The sequence below is a fragment of the Dipodomys spectabilis genome, unplaced genomic scaffold, assembly GCF_019054845.1.
Source record: "Dipodomys spectabilis isolate Male_0828 unplaced genomic scaffold, ASM1905484v1 ptg000783l, whole genome shotgun sequence".
In the NCBI taxonomy this organism is placed as follows: domain Eukaryota; kingdom Metazoa; phylum Chordata; class Mammalia; order Rodentia; family Heteromyidae; genus Dipodomys; species Dipodomys spectabilis.
The window spans coordinates 8,318,406-8,339,083 of NW_024871460.1; the positions used below are offsets into that span (position 1 = coordinate 8,318,406).

The 20,678-nt window shown below is 37.9% G+C and overlaps 1 protein-coding gene across 1 annotated transcript in view; it reads left to right on the top strand.

Annotated features, from left to right (window-relative positions):
- The window catches only part of Rad21 (RAD21 cohesin complex component), a 28,416-nt gene extending 14,854 nt beyond the window's left edge, over positions 1–13,562 (top strand). The window contains exons 4-14 of the mRNA XM_042672957.1: positions 707–806; positions 2,006–2,112; positions 2,671–2,877; positions 3,259–3,384; positions 3,942–4,064; positions 6,233–6,456; positions 7,721–7,880; positions 8,295–8,443; positions 9,314–9,463; positions 11,039–11,122; positions 11,931–13,562. Coding sequence (XP_042528891.1) covers positions 707–806; positions 2,006–2,112; positions 2,671–2,877; positions 3,259–3,384; positions 3,942–4,064; positions 6,233–6,456; positions 7,721–7,880; positions 8,295–8,443; positions 9,314–9,463; positions 11,039–11,122; positions 11,931–12,122 — 1,622 coding nt within the window. The 3' untranslated portion in view covers positions 12,123–13,562. The remainder of the gene's footprint in view (positions 1–706; positions 807–2,005; positions 2,113–2,670; positions 2,878–3,258; positions 3,385–3,941; positions 4,065–6,232; positions 6,457–7,720; positions 7,881–8,294; positions 8,444–9,313; positions 9,464–11,038; positions 11,123–11,930) is intronic.
- Positions 13,563–20,678: the final 7,116 nt, after the last annotated feature.

Consider the following 20,678-nt stretch of genomic DNA (forward strand, 5'->3'; position numbering starts at 1 on the left):
TGGTTTATTGGAGATAAGAGTCTCATGGACTTTCCTGCCTGGGCTGGCTTTGAACTGTGATCGTCAGATCTCAGCCTCCTGAGTAGCTAGGATTACAGGCGTGAGCCACTGGTGTCCAGTTGGAGTGATTCTTTTTATCCCCCCCTTTTTTTTTAGCAACTTACATAGAACTGAGTTAACAGTTTCATATATTAAAAACTCATAGTTAATATGATAACTTTTAATGATAGCTCAAGTCTTAAGATTTGGGGTTTTCTTAAACAAGCTTAATACTTTGATCAAACTTTTCCTTAAATGTTCTTTGTAAATTCTTGGTTGATCAGACTTTTCCTTAAATGTTCTTTGTAAATTCTTGGTTAATATTTTTGTTCAGGTAAATGAGTAGAGAATTGGACCTTACAGCTAGGATAGTTATCTGAATTTATATGTTGTACTCCTTTGCAGTCGTTCCTGTTTCCCCCTATTAAATTTCACGCTAAATTAGAAAACTATGGTATTTATATGTTCTCTTAAAATTTGAAGTTTAATATATACTAAACACTTAGACTTCTTTTATAAAGCAAGTAGTAATATGGCATATGATAATAGAAAACCGAGTACTGTTTTGCTTGGTTTATCATAGGAAATTATTCCTACTTTATCTCCCTTTGGTCAATTGATGGTCTGAGGTATAGGTAGGCCATCAGTCTTGACATTTCTTTCCTAGGTGTTGTTGACCTGCCTGAGGAAAATCGAGAAGCAGCCTACAATGCCATTACTTTACCTGAAGAATTTCACGACTTTGATCAGCCACTGCCAGACTTAGAGTATGTCTGTCTTTCATTTTTTGTTAGCTTTGTCTACAAAGAGCATATTACTGGCTTGCAAATGTATAGTTTTTCTTGGAATGCTTTGGCATTCAGATAAGTAAAGGAAGAGCTATCTTAACAGCTCAGATAGGAGAATTATGTACTAAAGGCAAAATGTATATAAACTGAACTGTTGTCTGGGTTCTTTATAGAAGGGCACCGGTAAACTTGTAACTTTTGCATCATGATATGTTTTTCAAAATGTACAGATTAAAATCACCTAATGATTAGTTTCTTCACTAAGCTCTACTTTGCCACATTTAAAAATAAATATAATTAATGTCACTATGAAGTGCAAGAAAGGATTGTTGCCAGAATATACGTTTGAAAACAGCAAGTTAAACAGAAATGGCCATGCAGAGTACTTTGGTATATTCCTGTCCTCTTCCCATATATTTATACTGTGGTAGAGCCCGTGACTAGCTTTTCAAATAACCATGTTGAAGAATTGATAACCAAAAACCCTCTATACCAGAACCTCACTTACAGCAAAGTTTGTTGCTGTTATTTTGTTTTTTAGTTATCTGACACTTAATTACAGCAATTTTTTAACCTAGTTCATACTGTATTAGTATTTGGCACAATCAAACTCCACTGTTGTTCTCTACTTTAAAGATGAGTGTTAACATGGGGGGAGGGGGTGCATTTTTTCGGTAGAAAAGCCAAGTAAATTTAGCTTGTTCATATAGCATGTAATTTACTTGGCCCTGGTAAAAACTCATACCTGTGTAACCTGTCATTTCTCATATTTCCCTCTATCCTATACACTTAGGTGATGAGTTTTGGAATTTATCAAATACTGAATATTAGACTTCTCTTTTTTTGGGGGGAGGGGAGTCCAGTCGAGGGCCTGAGCTCTGGGCCTGGGCTCTGTCCCTCAGTTCTTCAGCTCAAGGTTAATGCTCTACCACTTGAGCCACAGTGCCACTTGCGGCTTTTTTTTTTTCGGCTTATGTGGTGCTGAGGAATCGAACCCAGGGCCTCATGCATGCAAGGCAGGCGCTCTACCACTGAGCCACCTTCCCAGCCCATGAATATTAGACTTCTCAACTTGATGGGTTTATATATCTAAAGACAATGGGGAGTGGGAGGAGTTCCTCTTAGAAATACATTATAGTAAAACTTGAAAATAAAATATATTTGAACTTCTTTTAAAGTGACATCGATGTAGCCCAGCAGTTCAGCCTGAACCAGAGCAGAGTGGAAGAGATAACCATGAGAGAAGAAGTTGGGAACATCAGTATCCTACAAGAAAATGATTTTGGTAAAAAATTAAAAAAAATTGCTAGTCATTTGTTTTAATTATGTTTGAGACTCCTAGCAATTTCAAAAAGAAAACCAGGCTTCTTACTACATTGATTTTGACAGTTAATACTTCATCTGTTTTCAAAAAGGTTTATTGTCTTGCTAAGCGGTATATTAAACATCATCACCTATTTTTTACATACCCCTGCTTTTCATGCACAATGAAAGAACTTATATTTTTCATTTTTGTGGGAAGCCCCAACATAGAAGGTATTGCTCACATTAATCTAATCTAGGTACATTATTGTAAACACTGCTTGAAAATCTAATCATTTAAAATGGGTAGTAAGCCACATTGTTTTAACAAGTTTTAAATGTGAACACTGCTGAAAATAACATAGTTAAGATTACCTAACATTATTTATGGTAACCTAAATTTAGATCTAAGTCTGATTGTGTTAGTCATGTCCTAGGAGCATAAAGTTTAAACTAGCAGTTTTTAATATTTGAAGACAAATAAGACTTAAGCAATGTGTCTGTAATAAACCTTTTTCACTAATGACTAAAATTTGCTCAGGTGACTTTGGAATGGATGATCGTGAAATAATGAGAGAAGGCAGTGCTTTTGAGGATGACGATATGTTAGTAAGCACTAGTGCTTCTAACCTCCTCTTAGAGCCTGAACAGAGCACCAGCAACCTGAATGAGAAAATTAACCATCTAGAATACGAAGACCAATATAAAGATGATAATTTTGGAGAAGGAAATGATGGTGGAATATTAGGTAAGTCACCAAAAGTTGGTTATTGTGATTTCTTTATTCATTTGTGCTGTTTTGGAGAAGTTACTAATTATGGATATTAGAGAGTGTGTGTGTGTGTGAATTGTTTTCTGTACAACTAACCTAAAAATGGTTTTGCCTGATGTTTGTAAAGAAAAAGGTATCTGGGTTGTAAAGTTTACTGGTTCTCTTTGCACTGTACTATTGATATTTTCATTTCTAAGTAAACACATTCTTAAATATGTGCCCTAGATTTATGTAGTAATTGTTCTATACGTTTGTTTTATACTTGAAGCTTTTTTGGAAAGAAGCCTACAAATTTAATAGGTTTAAATTTAAGCCACTAATTTAAACAGTTTATTTAAATTGTATTTTGTATTTCAGATGATAAACTGATTAGTAATAACGATGGTGGCATCTTTGATGATCCCCCCGCCCTCTCAGAGGCAGGAGTAATGTTGCCAGAGCAGCCTGCTCATGATGATATGGATGAGGACGATAACGTATCAAGTGAGCATTTTTATCTTCAGTGATTCTGGGGTTGATTGTATGGCAGCCAAAAAAGGTTCACATCAAAAACTACAAACAAAAGCTGAAGTATAAACTATTAATATCCTTGAGACAGTTCTTATGGTTACTAGTTCTAATTAGTACTGTGCCCTCCCTTTTTTTGCTCATCTGAATTCAACTCTGGGGGGCTACCTTACAAATAGAAAAGTAGTTGGTTGGGGGTTGTTTTTTAGTACCACAGGTGCGTCTTTTGGGTTCAGAGAGGGATTTCTTTTTTTTGGGAGGGGGGCCCGGTCATGGGGCCTGAACTCTGGGCCTGGGTGCTGTCCCTCAGCTCTTCAGCTCAAGGCTAGCACTCTACCACTTGAGCCACAGTGCCACTTCCAGCTTTTTTCTTTTTGCTTATGTGGTACTGAGGACTTGAACCCAGGACCTCATGCATGCAAGGCAAGCACTTTACCACTGAGCCACCTTCCCAGTCACAACAGAGAGGGATTTCTATTCCATCTTTGCTAATGTATTATACATAATCCTATTGTAACCATTTGTTTTTATAGTGGGTGGGCCTGATAGTCCTGATTCAGTAGATCCTGTTGAACCAATGCCAACTATGACTGATCAAACTACACTTGTTCCAAATGAGGAAGAAGCATTTGCTTTGGAGCCCATTGATATAACTGGTGAGCAAACCTTTAGATTTATACACAGTGTACAGAAGAAAAGATTGCAGTTCTGGTCCATGGCTTCCAACTGGTATGCTACTATTGTTATTTTCTCATCTGTCATAGTCATCTATCCATCTTCATTACAATTTGAATATTTGGTAGACTATAAGTTACTATAAAGCATAAAAATATAAAGCAAGTTTTCTACTAATAACATCTTAAGTCATTTCCAGATCCTTAGGATAGTAGCAGTTCGCATGTGTAACAATTAGAAAACACCACAGGATATTTTACAATAGAGTACAAGATTAATCAGTTGTCGTCTAAAGTTCTAGATTCTATATAATTGAGCCACAATTTGGGAAAATCTAAAAATACTTTAAGAATAATGAAAATAGGCTTGAGTCTAAAATTAGTAGTCATTTTCTGTTAGTGCTTGTTGTAACACATACTGTTTAATTGGACAGCTGCTTCTGAGTCAAAAAAGAAATTTGAAATAAAAATTACAGCGCTTTTACTTTTAAGTAGGACAAAATTTAGTTTCCTACTGAGAATAACCCAATCAATGAACGTTGTAGCTTGGACTACAATGTTGTACAGAAAACTTATTGTGAATCTGGTTTTAATTTAGAACTAAAGATACATACATGTAAAAAAGATATAAAGATGAGCAAGTCTTCATCAACAATGTTAATAACTAAGGAAACCTGGACAATTAAAGCTAGATAGTAACATACCACAGAGAAAAATGTAGGTAGGATAGGTGTATGACATTGAAAGAGCCATTGAAAGAACTTGATGCTTGATGTAAGGGGAAGAGACTCCATTAGACAGGCAGTCTGTACTTCTTACAGTATTTTTTTTTTAATTAGGGATCTCATGGATGTTTTATTAAAGCTGAGATACAATGCCTCATTTTTATATTTAAATTTATAAATTTATTTTAAATTTTATGTTTATAAAATTTGTATTTACAAAAACATGAATTATAAAATAAATTAATAAAAGTCTTGAGGAATTTAGTCACAGAAGTTACTTGAAAAATTGAGCTGCTACCTGCTTTATTATAGAAAATATTATAGTATTATAGCAACTCCAATATGGAAAAATGTATGGTATATGGTGTTTCGGGTCTCTTAACAGGGCTTGAATGTGTTCTACTTTATCCAAGGACCTTATGCAATTGCCATATATGAAGTAGAACTTTTCCAGTAAAAATAATAGTACTTGTAACTATTTATGGGCACTTATTCTATGTCAGACACTAGGGGAATATTTCACAGTTGACTTTTTTTCAAACCAAAAACTGAATTTAGCAAGATAACTTTTCATGATTACATAGCAAAGAAATATCAGAACCCACAATATTATCCAACTCTTAGGCAAATGTGTTAATGCTAGTGTACACAGCACAAACGCTAAATAGGCTAAAATATATTGGCCTTTGCATTTAAAAAAATATTTTGTGCTGAAAGTCTGTACATATTTATTCATTCTGTAAATTTCTGTTGAACTCCTGTTATATACCAACCTCCATTCTAAGTGGTACTTGGAAAATGTCAATTAAAAACATTCTGCTTTTGTAAGGACTGTCTACAATGGACTGTGTAGAAAAGCAGAGGAGATCATTTGTAAGAATTAGAATGTCTACGATATTCTTAACAGGGGATCCAAATAACCCAATTGCTCTGTGACAGGACCATATATAATGAAACATTTCAACATCAAGTCCAATATGTGGAAACAAGTTATTAATATGCCCTATATGTCGTTTGTTGTTGTTGTTTGTTTTCCATTTCTCTTAGTTTTCAGTACCATGTGTTTTTATATGTAAGGGAATCACAGAAACAGCAGGACAGAGGATGTACCAATGCAGCATTGATACTCACTTTTGACACTGTGGGATAAGAACCTTACAACTTGGGGGGAAGGGAATACGGAGAGGCAAGTGGGAGTTAAATAGGGTAACAATGATTAAAAACAAGTGTATTCATTACCTTATACAACTGTAACCCTCCTGCTCATCACCTTTTCAAAAAAAAAAAAAAAGCAGAGGAGACAGACCAGATCATATACACATATACATACACACACACATATGTATATATTTATGTGTGTATGTATGTATGTTCCATGCTAGCCTTTCTAGAAAATGGCCTTTTTTCTTTTTATCTATATTCTAGTGAAAGAAACAAAAGCCAAGAGGAAGAGGAAGCTAATTGTTGACAGTGTAAAAGAGTTAGATAGCAAGACCATTCGAGCCCAGCTTAGTGATTATTCTGATATTGTTACAACTTTGGATTTGGCACCACCCACCAAGAAATTGATGATGTGGAAAGAGACAGGAGGAGTGGAAAAACTTTTCTCTTTACCTGCTCAGCCATTATGGAATAACAGACTACTGAAGGTAATTACCATTTGTGGGAATATTTTTATTTAATAAACACTTAACATGACTTAAATGTTTCTAAAAGTTTTAAATCATTTTTGATATTTTTCAAATGTATGGCACACCAACATTTTCTCAAATCCCAATATCCTGTATATAACTTTATCTGCAATATAGTGGTAAGTGACATCTACATCTAAGATATGGAATGATTTTTCTCATTACTGAAATAACCACTAACATTTTTGATAATTTCTACTCAAATGCCTATAGTAAACTTTGCTGTATTGTCTTAATATATACTACCTTCAAACATATTCTCTGGATATTGTTTTCTGAGTAAAATACAAGGTAATTTTTATTTTTTCTGTAGTAAAGATGTCTAGCTTTTCCTCATTTTGCTTCCATCCTATTCTAAAATAAGTTTCAGAGGTGCTAATTAGTGAAGCAGTGTTTGTAGGCTGTTATTCTACCTTAAGTTGGAATGTGCATATAAAAGCAAATTTTACTGTAATATGAAGCGCACCATCAGGGTTATGATGAAGCTGCTCTGTAGTGGCAGCCTTGTGCTAATCATCGTAAAGGAGGTTCTGTAAAATAGACTCATGACAATTTATAAAGAGCGTTTTAAGATTGGAGAAAGCTGTGAAGATGTAGTGAGAAACTTAAATATTAAAAGTAGGGCGAGATAGCCGGGCGCTGGTGGCTCACGCCTGTAATCCTAGCTACTCAGGAGGCTGAGATCTGAGGATCGCGGTTCAAAGCCAGCCCTGGCAGGAGAGACCCTGAGACTCCTATCTCCAATAAACCACCAGAAAACCGGAAGTGGCGCTGTAGCTCAAGTGGTAGAGCGCTCTTGAGCTGAAGAGCTGAGGGACAGCACCCAGGCCCAGAGTTCAAGCCCCACGACCGACAAAAAAAAAAAAAAAAAAAGTAGGGCGAGATAAAGAATGAGATAATTCACAATAGTATATAGCCATTTTAAACTTTAGATAATCATGACGTTTAATGAAACAGCTCAATAAAACTTTGGTATGCTTTGATATATATCTTCAGTTTGTGATTATGAAAGCTTAAAATTGAGATAAATTATTTCTGTTAATTGTTGTTACAATTTGGAAGCTTATACTTAAAATCATTTTTAAGATGAAATTGTCATTCTGATGATGTTAAGTAAAAATGCTAAGTTATATACAGTGATTTCAACTTCATTAAACTGATAAGAAATGTCGGTGAGTTTTTAGTTGGTATGATTTCTTTTATACTTGTATTTTTTTCATAGCTCTTTACACGCTGTCTTACACCACTTGTACCAGAAGACCTTAGAAAAAGAAGGAAAGGAGGAGAGGCAGATAATTTGGATGAGTTCCTCAAAGAATTTGAAAATCCAGAGGTTCCTAGAGAAGATCAACAGCAGCAGCATCAACAGCGTGATGTTATTGGTCCGTTTTGTTGGGATAGTTCCCAGATGAAGTTGAAATTAATATTTGGCTTATAGCACTTAATATTACCCTTTCTTTGCCAAAAGTAAAAGAAATGAGGAATGTAAAAGTATGCTCAAAGTTTGGGACAGGGGAATGTATTGGATTACCTTATTCAGTAAGCTTTGTCTTCAGAAAAGTTTACAGTTGAGGATTAGATGGGTTGATAGTTTGCCAAGTATTGGAGTGGAAGTGGTATTTACTCTTTGCCAGACCTTTCCTTCACCTGTATAAGTTGGATAATCTTTGTGGAGGTAAATTTTTATCTGATCTTCATTAGAGAAAGTATGTCTTACTATTACTAATTTAGAAATTAGATTGTTCTAAAATATTGTCAAAACTGCGTACCCTAACTTTTCATATAATCATTTGCAGATGAGCCCATACTGGAGGAGCCAAGCCGCCTCCAAGAGTCAATCGTGGAAGCTAGCAGAACAAACTTGGATGAGTCTGCCATGCCCCCACCTCCACCTCAGGGAGTTAAGCGAAAAGCTGAACAAATTGACCCAGAGCCAGTGATGCCTGTAAGTAAGCAAAGCATTGGAAGTTATTAGTACAGGTAATAACAAGTGGTATTGAAGGAGCTCTTAAGCGTATTGTTTTAGGCAGGAAATGGTAAGTCTGAGTCCTTCCCATTACCACACTGGGAAGAATGTGAACTGAAGATAGGAGCATAGTCTACCTGAGTGGAAGATACTAGGGTCCCATTTCTGTCTACATCAAGAGGCATGAGCAGAAGAAAATTAGTTGGCAATTCTAAGAAACTAGTTCTCTGGCCCCCTGGTGAGAAGCCATCAGTTAGGAGCCTTTTTCTGCCTAGGCATGGAAATAGGTAGTGGTAGGTGACTAATACTACTCTCCTGTGATGCTTTTAACTATTAAGCTCATAAGGGAAGGAATACAGAAAACATGTTTAGAAATAGTCTCCTATTCCCTGTGTTACTTGCTGTCATACAGTTCCAAAGCTTTGAGAATAAAAGCTTAAGATTATATATTACTGTATGATAGTTTTATAACAATTCTATCCAGTAATTCTGAACTAGTTCACATTTTTTTTGTCATGAGGGTCAATAGGTTATTTGTGTTTTTTTCTAAACTATTCATGGGAAAGCTTGCTTCCATTTTTGTCTGGTTTCTTTTTAGTTGTTCAAAAATTTCTTGGAATTGAGGAATATATGACTTCTAAAAAGAACAATAACACTTTTTAGCGTAATCATTAACTATTTGTTTGATGCTGTTACTTTGCAACTTGAAAAAAAACTGTCAGTTTTGAGACTAGGAAAGGAGAGAGATAAAACCACAGTATTTTTCAGCTGGAAAACTTGTATTGTTATTCGATATTTGAAAGTAACCATTGAGGCTGTCTTACATTGTCTTATTTTTATTGTCTTAAGCCTCAGCAGGTAGAACAGATGGAAATACCACCTGTAGAGCTTCCCCCAGAAGAACCTCCTAATATCTGTCAACTAATACCAGAGTTAGAACTTCTACCAGAGAAAGAGAAGGAGAAAGAGAAGGAAAAAGAAGAAGAGGAAGAGGAGGAAGTAAGTAAACTAAATTCCTGATAAATACCTGTTCCAGATTTATCAATAGTCTTGACCCCCTTTTACTTTTTGTGTTAAATTTAAGTTGATACTAGACATCAGAGAGATGAAAAGTGTTCACACGGAATTAAAACTTAACTAAATTCCTAAAGTGTCATAATTCTTCATTAGTAGATCAGATTTTGTGTGCTGTAATTCATGGGTTTCCTTGTAGGTTTTTGAAGGACACAGGAATTCCCTTACATTTACTTGTTGATTGAGTTTTAAATTAGTATAGTTTGTACTATCTTATGATCAATGGCTAATTTTTACTGCTGTTGTCATAACATGACTCCATTAAAGTAGTTTTGGTAAGGCCTTCAATGCCTTTTATCTTTTAAAAAGCTAGAGCTGCTCTAAAACTGAATTTACTTTTTTCATGGACTGTTTTTTAACTAAAGGTAAAACAGTTGTTGAGGTAATAGTATGATTGAATTTATTCTTGATGCTCTATTGTATATTTAAATCTTTTAAGATGTCTTTCTGGTAATAATGAAGCTTTAAATTTTTTCCAAGAACTGGGAAGGTGGCTCAGTGGTAGAGTGCTTGCCTTGCATGCATGAGGCCCTGGGTTCAATTCCTCAGCACCACATAAGCAAAAAGAAAAAACCCGGAAGTGGCACTGTGGCTCAAGTGGTAGAGCGCTAGCCTTGAGCTGAAGAGCTGAGGGACAGCGCCCAGGCCCAGAGTTCAGGCCTCACGACCGGACCCAAAATTTAAAAAAACATATATATATTTTCCAAGATTAGTAGTTACAGATTCAATACATTTTTATTAGCATTTATTCATACTTTTAATTCACTGTAGTCAGCCATAGATAACAGTTGGTACTGTGTTAAAGCAAATTTTAGTTTCACAATTGCTCAATCTAAATGCAGCTGTGTGACATTGTCTCAGACTTAGTATTTAGGTCAATATTAAAAATGGTGTTTTCTGCAGACCCCTGCCTGGGTTTTTGGAATGTGGTTGGTATGTAATGCCCACACAGCTGAGGATATGTACAACCTCTGCCTGACACCAGCTTCAGAGTTCAGAGAATCATTTATGCAGTGGGTCTGAATTAAAATATGGACTAAGAATTATAGTCCATTTCTTTTAATATGCCATATACGCCAATACCAATGCCAATTTTGAGGTTCTTCAGTATTGGTCCACAATGATGCTAGGAGCTTGCCAGAATAGATTTAATCTATGAAATCATACTTTAACAAACGTTGGATGCTGGTGGTGCTGAGGCTTATAATTGTAGCTAATCAGGAAGCTTAGAACTGAGGATCACAGTTTGAAGTCAGCCCAAGCAGGAAAGTCCATGAGACTCTTAAGTTCCAATTAACCACCAGAAAGCCAGAAGTGGAGCTGTAGCTCAAGTGTAGAGTGCTAGCCTTGAACAAAAAGTTCTGGCACAACACCCAGCCCTAAGTTCAAGTTGCAGGTCTGGCACCAGAAAAATAAATGTTAAGCATTTTTAGGAGATGTAGAAATATTTTATTTTGCATCAAAGCAGTCTTTCATCTTTTGGGGGATATTTTCATTCAGGATGAAGATGCTTCAGGGGGTGATCAGGATCAAGAAGAAAGGAGATGGAACAAAAGAACTCAGCAGATGCTCCATGGCCTTCAGGTATACCAGTATAAGAGAAAAATACTTCATCTAGTATTTTTGGCCTTGTTGATAACTGTTAGGCCAAGAGTATGTCTAGAAATTCAGAGACTTTTCACCGTTATTTTAAAGAAAAAAACAACCAGTCAGGTGCTGGTGGCTCATGCCTGTAATCCTAGCTACTCAGGAGGCTGAGATTTGAGGATCACGTTCCAAAGCCAGCCCGGGCAGCAAAGTGCATGAACCTCATATCTCCAGTTAACCACCAGAAAATTGGAAGTTGTGCTGTGGCTCAAGTGGTAGAGTACTCGCCTTGAACTGAAGAGCTGAGGGACAGCACCCAGGTCCAGAGTTTAAGCCCCAGGACCGACAAGAAAAAAAAAAAACCAGACCTGTGGTAGTATATTTGTAAGTTTGCATCTGTTTTGGTTGAGTGAATTTGATGTGTTGATTTATTATATACCCTCAGATGTCATTATCCCTGGATCGTAATGTCCAGTGGAGAGAAGTTGCTCAATGTGTCCTAGAAAATAGATTCATTAGGGAATTGTTGATACTTCAAAATTCAAAAGACATGAATTCACCATTCTGTCACACTAGATGGATGTATGAAGAAATGACTTGCTCAAATAATATGTATTGTAGCAAATTTATTCATTAGTTTCTTAAGCTTTGCTTGCTTTTAAACATAGTATACATGAGGTCACAACAGATTCAAAAAGCACAAGCCCAGTCCCAGGAGAATACATAGTTTACGTTTTCCAGTACCAAATAGGCTTCATTTTTCAGTTATCACTGTGCTATAATTTACTTTGTCTTTTTTTTCCAGCGAGCCCTTGCTAAAACTGGAGCTCAGTCTATCAGTTTGCTTGAATTATGTCGAAACACAAACCGAAAGCAGGCTGCAGCGAAATTCTACAGCTTTTTGGTTCTTAAGAAGCAGCAAGCTATTGAGCTGTCACAGGAGGAGCCTTACAGTGATATCATTGCAACACCTGGACCACGGTTCCATATTATTTGAGGAGCTAGTGTTCATACACTAGTGAATTCAAATTGCCCCCCGTGTGTAGGGCACACAAAACCCTTTAAGAGAATTGTTAGATTTTTGTCTGTATAAAATATCTGCATTTTCTTTTTTCATTTTTTCCAGTAATTTTAATTTGCCCATTTCATCATTAAAGGAAACTGCTTATAGGAACTAAGACCCAGAACATTATTTTAACTACTTTCAGAACAGAAGTGTGCAATCTTGGTGCACTAAGTAATACTGAATAACAGTCAAAAGTCATTACTTTTCATCTTAATTCTCAATTACTGTGTTGAAAAGGAAAACCTGACATTTGAATTAGAAACTGTGGTGTCCATCCTTTTGACTAGAAGAGACAACTCTTTCCATCAATAAAAGCAACAGTTTGATTAACCCAGATCCTGGGCATAGTACCTGAAACAGTAGAAACCTTGCGACTTTCAGCATTAGTTCCCTAAGGAGCACAAGTATGTAAATTTGCACTGAGCCTTACTGACCTTTGGCTATCAAAAAAAAAAAGGTTCCACTTGGTTTAGATCATTGTGGTTTGCCAATCATTCCATTTAACCTTTTTTGGTAAATTTTACTGTCCCAAATTATGTTGTCTTAGTGCAGCTCCATAATAAGTAAAAATGGGCTTGGGACTGTTAAAGCATTTCTAACTTTCCAGGAGCTATAAACCAGATTTAAAGATGTTTTGAGTATTCAGATCATCAAAATAGAAAATTCCCTAAAGGGACATAACGATGGAAAATTAAACAGGTTGACTTAACCTTTAAGCAAACAATGCTGTAAAAACTAATGGCTTCTCTGATATTTATTACAAATGTTAGTACCCATCTCTTTCCAGTGCTGCACACTCCTCTGTTTGGAATTCTTCAATAGCTCTTTGCTGAAATCCTATATTTGGTTTCCTATAATTTAAGAAAAACAGATCCAGGTAAAAGCTGTATTATTAACAGACCAGATAGTACCACAAATTATATGACTATTATAATTATCAAAGCACGACTTAACTTTTTAGGGAAAAATTATACTGAAAAGTTCTGGCTTAAGTCTTGGCACTTTTGTGGGAAAAATAAAATCACTTAAAATTCAGACTTCCATGTATACCCAGTAATTTAAAATTGTGTGAAATATTTTGAATTTGTGAACTCGTAATTACTGTTTTAATAATTCAGTTTAAGGATGGTAATTGTTTAAAATTGCTATTGAAGTTTTATTTTCAATATGATGTGCCTGTAAACCATGGGTTTCCCCCTTGTAAAAAGACATTGTAGATAATTGAATGTTTGATTATAGAAAGGTCATTAGTTTGTTACACATTTTGTTAGTCTGGTTTTTGTTGCTTTTTGGGTTTAATATTGTTCTTGAAAATAGTTGATGCTATGTTATGTATAACTTTTCTAATAAAAATTGTGTTTATAAGCTGTACATTTTGGAGAATTTTTCAGTTAGTGGTTTCCCCGGGGAAGAGTTGTGTGGGAAAGTTAACATGGCAGAGTGCCTCTTTTGTTCACTTTATTTAGAATAACTGTTGGTATGGAGTGAGTTTTAGAAGTTACATTGTACACAAGACCTAGTGTCTTTGCAGTCAGTAAGGGGATTCTAAACCTCCACAGGGTGCCTAAAGCCCGAGTACACAAAATAAACTTCTCAGACTTCATACACTTTATATTCTGTCATGAAGACAAATAATGATAAACTAGGATTGAAAATGTGGAACAAGTTGCAGAATTTAGTGATAGGGTAGTTAGGAAGGGTATCTTGAGGAAGGTCAAGTTCTGAGAAGTGAAAAACCTGAAGGCATTTGGAAGATGTAAAGGGGTTGAATAGAGAAAAGGTGAGCTCCACCTATTAAAGACCAGTATGGCTACACTGTGGTTAGTAAAGCCACTTGGTACTTCTGGAACGTGTTTTTACTCTGATTAAGGTAACCCAGTCTTGCTTTCCTTTCAGATTCCAGCTGAAGTATATGTTCCTCAGGGACAGTTCTGATTCATAATCCATTTCACACTAGGTCAGGTTTTCTTACTAAATGTCCTTATAACTTAGCAATACTTTTCTACCATCCTAAGAGGGGATTTCAAATGTTTAACATCTAAGCAAACTACATACTGTTTAATGAATGGCAAGAGGTCTAAATCACCAGGGAGAAAAATCCCTACCCAAACTCAGATAATACTACCTAGAAACTGTGCCTGTGTAGGAAGGTGGCTCAGTGTTAGAGTGCTTGCCCTGTATGCTTGAGGCCCTGGGTTCTATTCCTCAGCACCACATAAGCAGAAAAAGCCAGAAATGGCGCTGTGGCTCAAGTGCTAGAATGCTAGCCTTGAGTTTAAATGCTGAGGGACAGTGCCCAGGCCGAGTTTCAAAGTATGATATTTAGAAGTGATATGTAACCTACAGTTAATGTATTTTACGTTGTTTCCTCATGATTCTTGAAACTATCTTTGAAAAAAAGTTGACACACAATCAAATTAGACCTCTCTGTATAAAAAATAAAAATTGAGATACTATCCAGTTTAAGACCTCCCTGTAGAAAATCACAACTTACATCATGTACATCTGGATTTAAAGCTCAACTCTGCCCCATGACTAGCAGGCCCTATGCACATGTTCACCTTTCTGAACCTTAGCTGCTTTGTTAAGGGCTGAATGAGATACTAATTGAAAGCCATCAGTAATCAAGCCAGGCCTATATTACCTAGAGAGTCTTGAAGGTGTTTATATCCCTGTAAGTTCTGTTAAATTCACAATATCAAATCAGAGGGTCTACTGTAAGATCATTTTCTCTAGATTTTTCATGTATGAAATCATTAGATCATTTATATACTGGAAATTTTATGAGGGCTTTTTAAAATTCATCATTTGTATTCTGAGCTACCTGAAAGTAGAGGTAGAAAGATCATGATCTGTGGCTAACCAGAGCAAAAGGCAGGAAGAGACCTTATCTGAAAAGTCGGTATTTGGGGCATGGGAAGGGAGAAGCCCTGATACTGCAGTTCAAACTCCAGTACCACCAAAAAAAAAAGTTTGTCTTTCCTAAAATTAACAAGCCTAGCCCAGGTTTACATGCAGGGAAGATTCCCAGCCTGTGTTTATTGATTGTAGAAGTCAGTACTTGGCCTCTCCCAAGGAAGGAGGCCCCTCGAGCCTCAGTGGGGAACAGCAACTTTGCAAATAAGGATCTCTTCTAACTACCTTTTCATGTTGTGAGTTGGCAAAAGTGAAGACAGGAAGTTGAGTTTTGACACATAATTGTGGTTATTTGTGGGTTAGAGTGATATTTCTGGGTGTGTGTGTTGTATAATAATGAAATTGGTGGGGGAGGGGAGTTACGTGTTCCTTACTTAGTATATTTTTTCCTGGAGTTCATTTCAACACGTACACAGAGGCACATACGTCTTGTGCCTTTGTGTTCTGCTAAGAGCATATTACTTTTTAACTATAGTTATGCAGCTATGTAAAAGGTCAGAAGTTGTTTCTCCTCTCTAGCTCTTCATCTCTCCCCATCCTGTATGAGCAGCTTCTGTTGACGTCACAAAGGAGATCATGTAGCATTTGGCTTTCTCTGCCTACCTTATTTCACTCGGTGTCTTCTTCCTGGCTCCTCAACTGCCACAAACATCCAGACTGCATCCCTTTTTATGGCTGAGTAGTATTCTGTTACGTATGCATACCACATTTTCTTCTGTATCCATTTATCCACTGGTGGGTAATACCAGATCTTGGCTACTGTGGGTTAGGAAGTGTATTTCAAGACCATTTCCCCTTTGCTACCTTTCAGCTGTGCTGCAGGTCGTGGATATAAATGATGGCAACTAGAGACCTTGTGTAATAGAAGGTGGGGAGGGTCCCTGAGAGTGAGAGGGAGGGCAAGCACAGCACCTGGTAAAATTTCAGCCACATTTGGACATAGGAAAGGACAGGTAAGGAATTAGTAAACAGGGACACTCAAATGCTGTTGTTGGGGATGTATAGTCAATACAGAAGTGAGTCTGGAGGTACCACAAAATAAAACCAAAAATAGCAGTATGTTAAAACATGTATATTGCACCAGTAATACAATAGCCAGCTGTGTCCACTGACAACTGAAAGAAAATGTGTCAGCTAGGAACCATTGGCTCATGCCTGCAAACCTTCCTACTTGGGAGGCTGAGATCAGAAGATCACAGTTCAAGGCCAGCTGTGCAGAAAAGCTCTGATAGGGCTGGGAAGGTGGCTCAGTGGTAGAGCACTTGCCTTGCATGTATGAGGCCCTGGGTTCGATTCCTCAGCACTACATAAGCAGAAAAAAAAAAGCCGGAAGTGGTGCTGTAGCTCAAGTAGTAGAGCGCTAGCCTTGAGCTGAAGAACTGAGGGACAGCACCCAGGCCCAGAGTTCAGGCCCCACGACCGGACCCAAAAGCAAAACAAAAAAAAAAGCTTTGATACTCCAGCTCCAAAATCACCAGAAAAGGCTGAGCTGGATGTGTTTCTGAAGTCGTACAACTGGATGTGTTTCTGAAGCAAGTGCAACACTGTAAATGCAAACCCTGTTATCAGCAAAAAGAAAATGTGAATATTAATACACAATGGAATAGTATTGCAGGCATGAGTCACTGGCACCCGGCAAATAATAACTGTTCTTACATATGGAAGCCAATAGATTGATCTGGAAGTGGGGAATAGAAGAGTAGTTAGCAGAGCCAGGCACCAGTGGCTCACAACTGTAATCCTAGCTACTCAGGAGGCTGAGATCTGGGGATCACGGTTCAAACCCAGCCTGGGAGGAAACTCCATGAGACTCTTAGCTCCAATAAATCACTAGAAAACGAGAAGTGGCGCTATGGCTCAAGTGGTAGAGCGCTTGCTTTGAGCTAAAAAGCTACGGGATAGTGCCCAAGCCCAGAGGTCAAGCCCCATGACCAACAACAAAAAAAGAGCAGTTAGCAGAACCTGGGAAATGTAGAGGAGGGGATAGAGGATGGTAAGTGAGTAGAAGGGCTGGAGAAGAGAAATAACTGCTAAGGTTCTATACCACCAAAGAGTAACTGGATAATTATAACTGAATATTTCAAAATCATTAGTAAAGAAGATTTTGTACATTCCTGACCAAAAATGATACATTTCTGAGGACAATGCATTATATATACATGGTATTTGGCTGTTAGACATTATATATACATGTGATATCTATGCATTCATATCACACCATGCTACATCTGTATGGACAGTTATATATATATATATATGTATATATATATACAATGATTGTAAGACAAAATGGAATAAGATAATTTAAAAAATAAGATGATTTAAAATTGGTTTTTTGTAACATTGCTTAAGTCAATAAACTTGAACATATTCAATGTAGTTTCTTTTTGATGATAAACTATGTAAACCAAACTAGCCTTAAACTCCCTGTTTTACCCCAGGCCTTGAAGTCTGTCCTCCTACCATGGCCTCTTGAATGCTGGGACTACAGGCATTCATTAGCACTCCTGGCTCAAGCCTCATAGTTATGGCTTCTGTTGAATCAACTCTGGACCACAAGGAAAAGTCATTTGTGCCCCCAAAGCAGGGTACCTGGGCCCTTTAGTGCTGCCTCAGAAGCAACATACTGGCTGTTTAGCAACACTATTAATTTTTCCCAAGGTCTTTAGAGACAAAAGGAACATTTTAGGTCTCCCAAGCCACACAAGGTAGGGATTCCCAGAGGCTAGCAAGCCCATCAGTGTGGACCATTGTGTCTTGTAAGCCTGAAAGTTAGCCCAGGAATCTACATCGCACTGTTTCTGATACAGGCAAGTAATTCTTTGGTGGCCATTTTCACTTCCAGAATTTAGCATCATCCTCAGAGTTACTATTTCAAATGTGGGCCAGGCATCTGGAGCCCCCATTGCTGGGAGGCAGTGCCCTCTGTGATCAGCGATTAATTATACTCCAGGACTAATTAGTTCTCCATTGGCTAACAGCTGTTCAACAGGAAACGTGTACGGTTCAAGGATGGGGCCATGCTCTCCAAGTTGAGCACGCTGGTACGTGTTATTTCCAGAAGACATCTGCCCGGGGGGCTCTTGTGTCCCATTCTAATTATCCCAGCTGCTGATGACAGTCTCCTAAGAGCTATGAAAATGAGTAAGGGCAGAATCAGTGCACCATAGTGGTATCCACAGTGAACCCTCAAAACAGCAGCACAGCTTCTCCTTAGGAAGTGAGTTAAACCTCATGCTGGAGATGGGATTGGAAGAGGAAGAATGAGAGTCCACCATCATCAGCTCTTCCTCTAACTAGAAACCATGGTGAATGTCTTAACTTCCCAAAGTCTTCCAAGGACATTTGTACAACCCCTGTGATAATTAGCTAACATAATTCAAGGAAAGTTCTGAGCGTGGTGTGTAGCCTGTAGGGGCTGCTCTAGGACTCCTAACTGGTTTTCAGGTCACAAATATGGAGTGATTACCCTAACCAAGGAATGACTGGTTCTAGGACTATTGCCATGAATAGAACAGAGATGGTCCTTCCTGTTGTAGAGCTAACATTTTTTTCAGTAGTAGAGAATTAGAACAATTGAATAAATTCAGTTTCTCCAATGATGCCCCCATCTTTTCTCTCTTCACAATGGTTTCTCTCATTGATGAAAATTAGTGGAATATACTGTAATTTCCCCATTTGCTTCTCTTCACTACCTGTGAATTTTGGAAAGCTGGTCTGTAGTCTCAGAGTCATTGGATCCCTATTTGTGACTCTTTTTTTGGGGGGGGTGGGGGGGGTGGGGCCTAAACTCTGGGCCTGGGTGCTGTCCCTTAGCTCTTCAGCTCAAGGCTAGCGCTCTACCACTTGAGCCACAGCACCACTTCTGGCTTTTTTCTTTTTGCTTATGTGGTGCTGAGGAATCGAACCCAGGGCCTCATGCATGCAAGGCAAGTGCTCTGCCACTGAGCCACCTTCCCAGCCCCCAGCTATTTGTGACTCATGAGTTGAGGCAATGATGTCTGCTTGTTGGATTCCACATAACCAATGGTAAAGGGTGAAAATAACTCTGGTGAGTCGATGTCTGCAGATTGGGTGGTACTGAGAGTAAAGTATGAGTAGTTTTTAAGTCTTCAAATGATTGTATAAGAAGGTTAAATTTTAAACTGTCCATTTATGGATCCTGGGACTCTTGTGTCATTTGCAGATGGGTTTCTATAGTTCTTCAAATCTCATGGCTTTTGCTCTAAAAGAGAGACAGAGACAGAGAGAAAGTAACAAAAACGGGAGAGTAATCTATCTATCATCTTTCATCTGCTAGCAGCCAAAGGTTTGTTCCATGGAACACTAGCGAACCACCCCTGCCAGATCACCGAGCAAGATCCCTGCTTCCCTGCCAAGGCAGGAGGCTTGGCTCCTCCAGAGCAGGGCAGATGAGAACAAATGGCCAAAGGCCCAGATTCAGGTAGAAAGTTTGGAAGACAACCCTGTAGAGTTTAAGGAAGTGATAAAACCAGGAGAACTCTTGAGTTGGGATTCCAGATCCCCACAATACTATTGGCATGAAGCTTTGCTTTCTAGAAAACAGAGTTGTTTTTGTCCTTTTGTTACTTCACTTCTCTACCCCCCACCAAGCCGTCCTAAATTTGTTTTGATTGTGCTTATATCAAAGAGACTGTCACATTTGCTTGATTATAGAGTCGGTATCTGAAACCCCACCCCGCCCTACCAGCTCATGATCCTGAAGAACACTGATCAGGGTAATGTAGATGCAGACTTTACAATCCGGAAGGCACCACAAATATCGTTACAGTAATAACCGCACAGCTTCCTCGGACAGAAGAGTCCTCCTTTCTAATGATGATGATGTTAGGCCTTAATTTGAAAGTCGATTTCTGCAAGGTAAGAGGATGCAATATAGTTCAGGTTGATTTCTGGGGGGAACTTCCACAAGTACTGTCAGTTTAATAGCACTCAAGGATTCTCTTGAAGGAGACTGCAAGCAAAATCAACTTCCACATTCTTCCTGAAACTTCATCACAGTTGACGGCCTCTATAAACACCCTCAAAAGGGTAAAAATTAATGAGAAAAAGAATTCCAACTCAACATTTACTGGGCACAAGACAGGTCAGATTCTAACCGCATATTTATACAATCCTTGTAATTATTCCTTTAAAAAGTATGAGCCGGGCACCAATGGCTCAGGTCTATAGTCCTAGCTTCTCAGGAGACCTGAAGATTAAGCTTGAAAGCCACCTGTGCAGAAATGTCTGTGAGACTCTTCCCTCCATTCAACCACAAAAAAAAAAGCCAAAAGTAGAGCTGTGGCTCAAGTGGTAGCCTTGTGCACAAAAGGTCAGTGACAGTGCCCCCCTCCCCAGGCCCGGGGTTTAAGCCCCAGGACTGGCGCATACAAAAAGAAAAGTATAAGGGAACAGTGAGTAGCATTGAAATTAGGTCATGAAGAATGGGGAGGAGTTTGGTTCAACAGGTGGTGTACAGAAGAGCAGAGAGGATAGAAGCAAAGGTTGTTAAAGGAAGAAAATAACACAGGCAAAGGCATAGAAGTGATAAAAAAACCAGGTTAACCT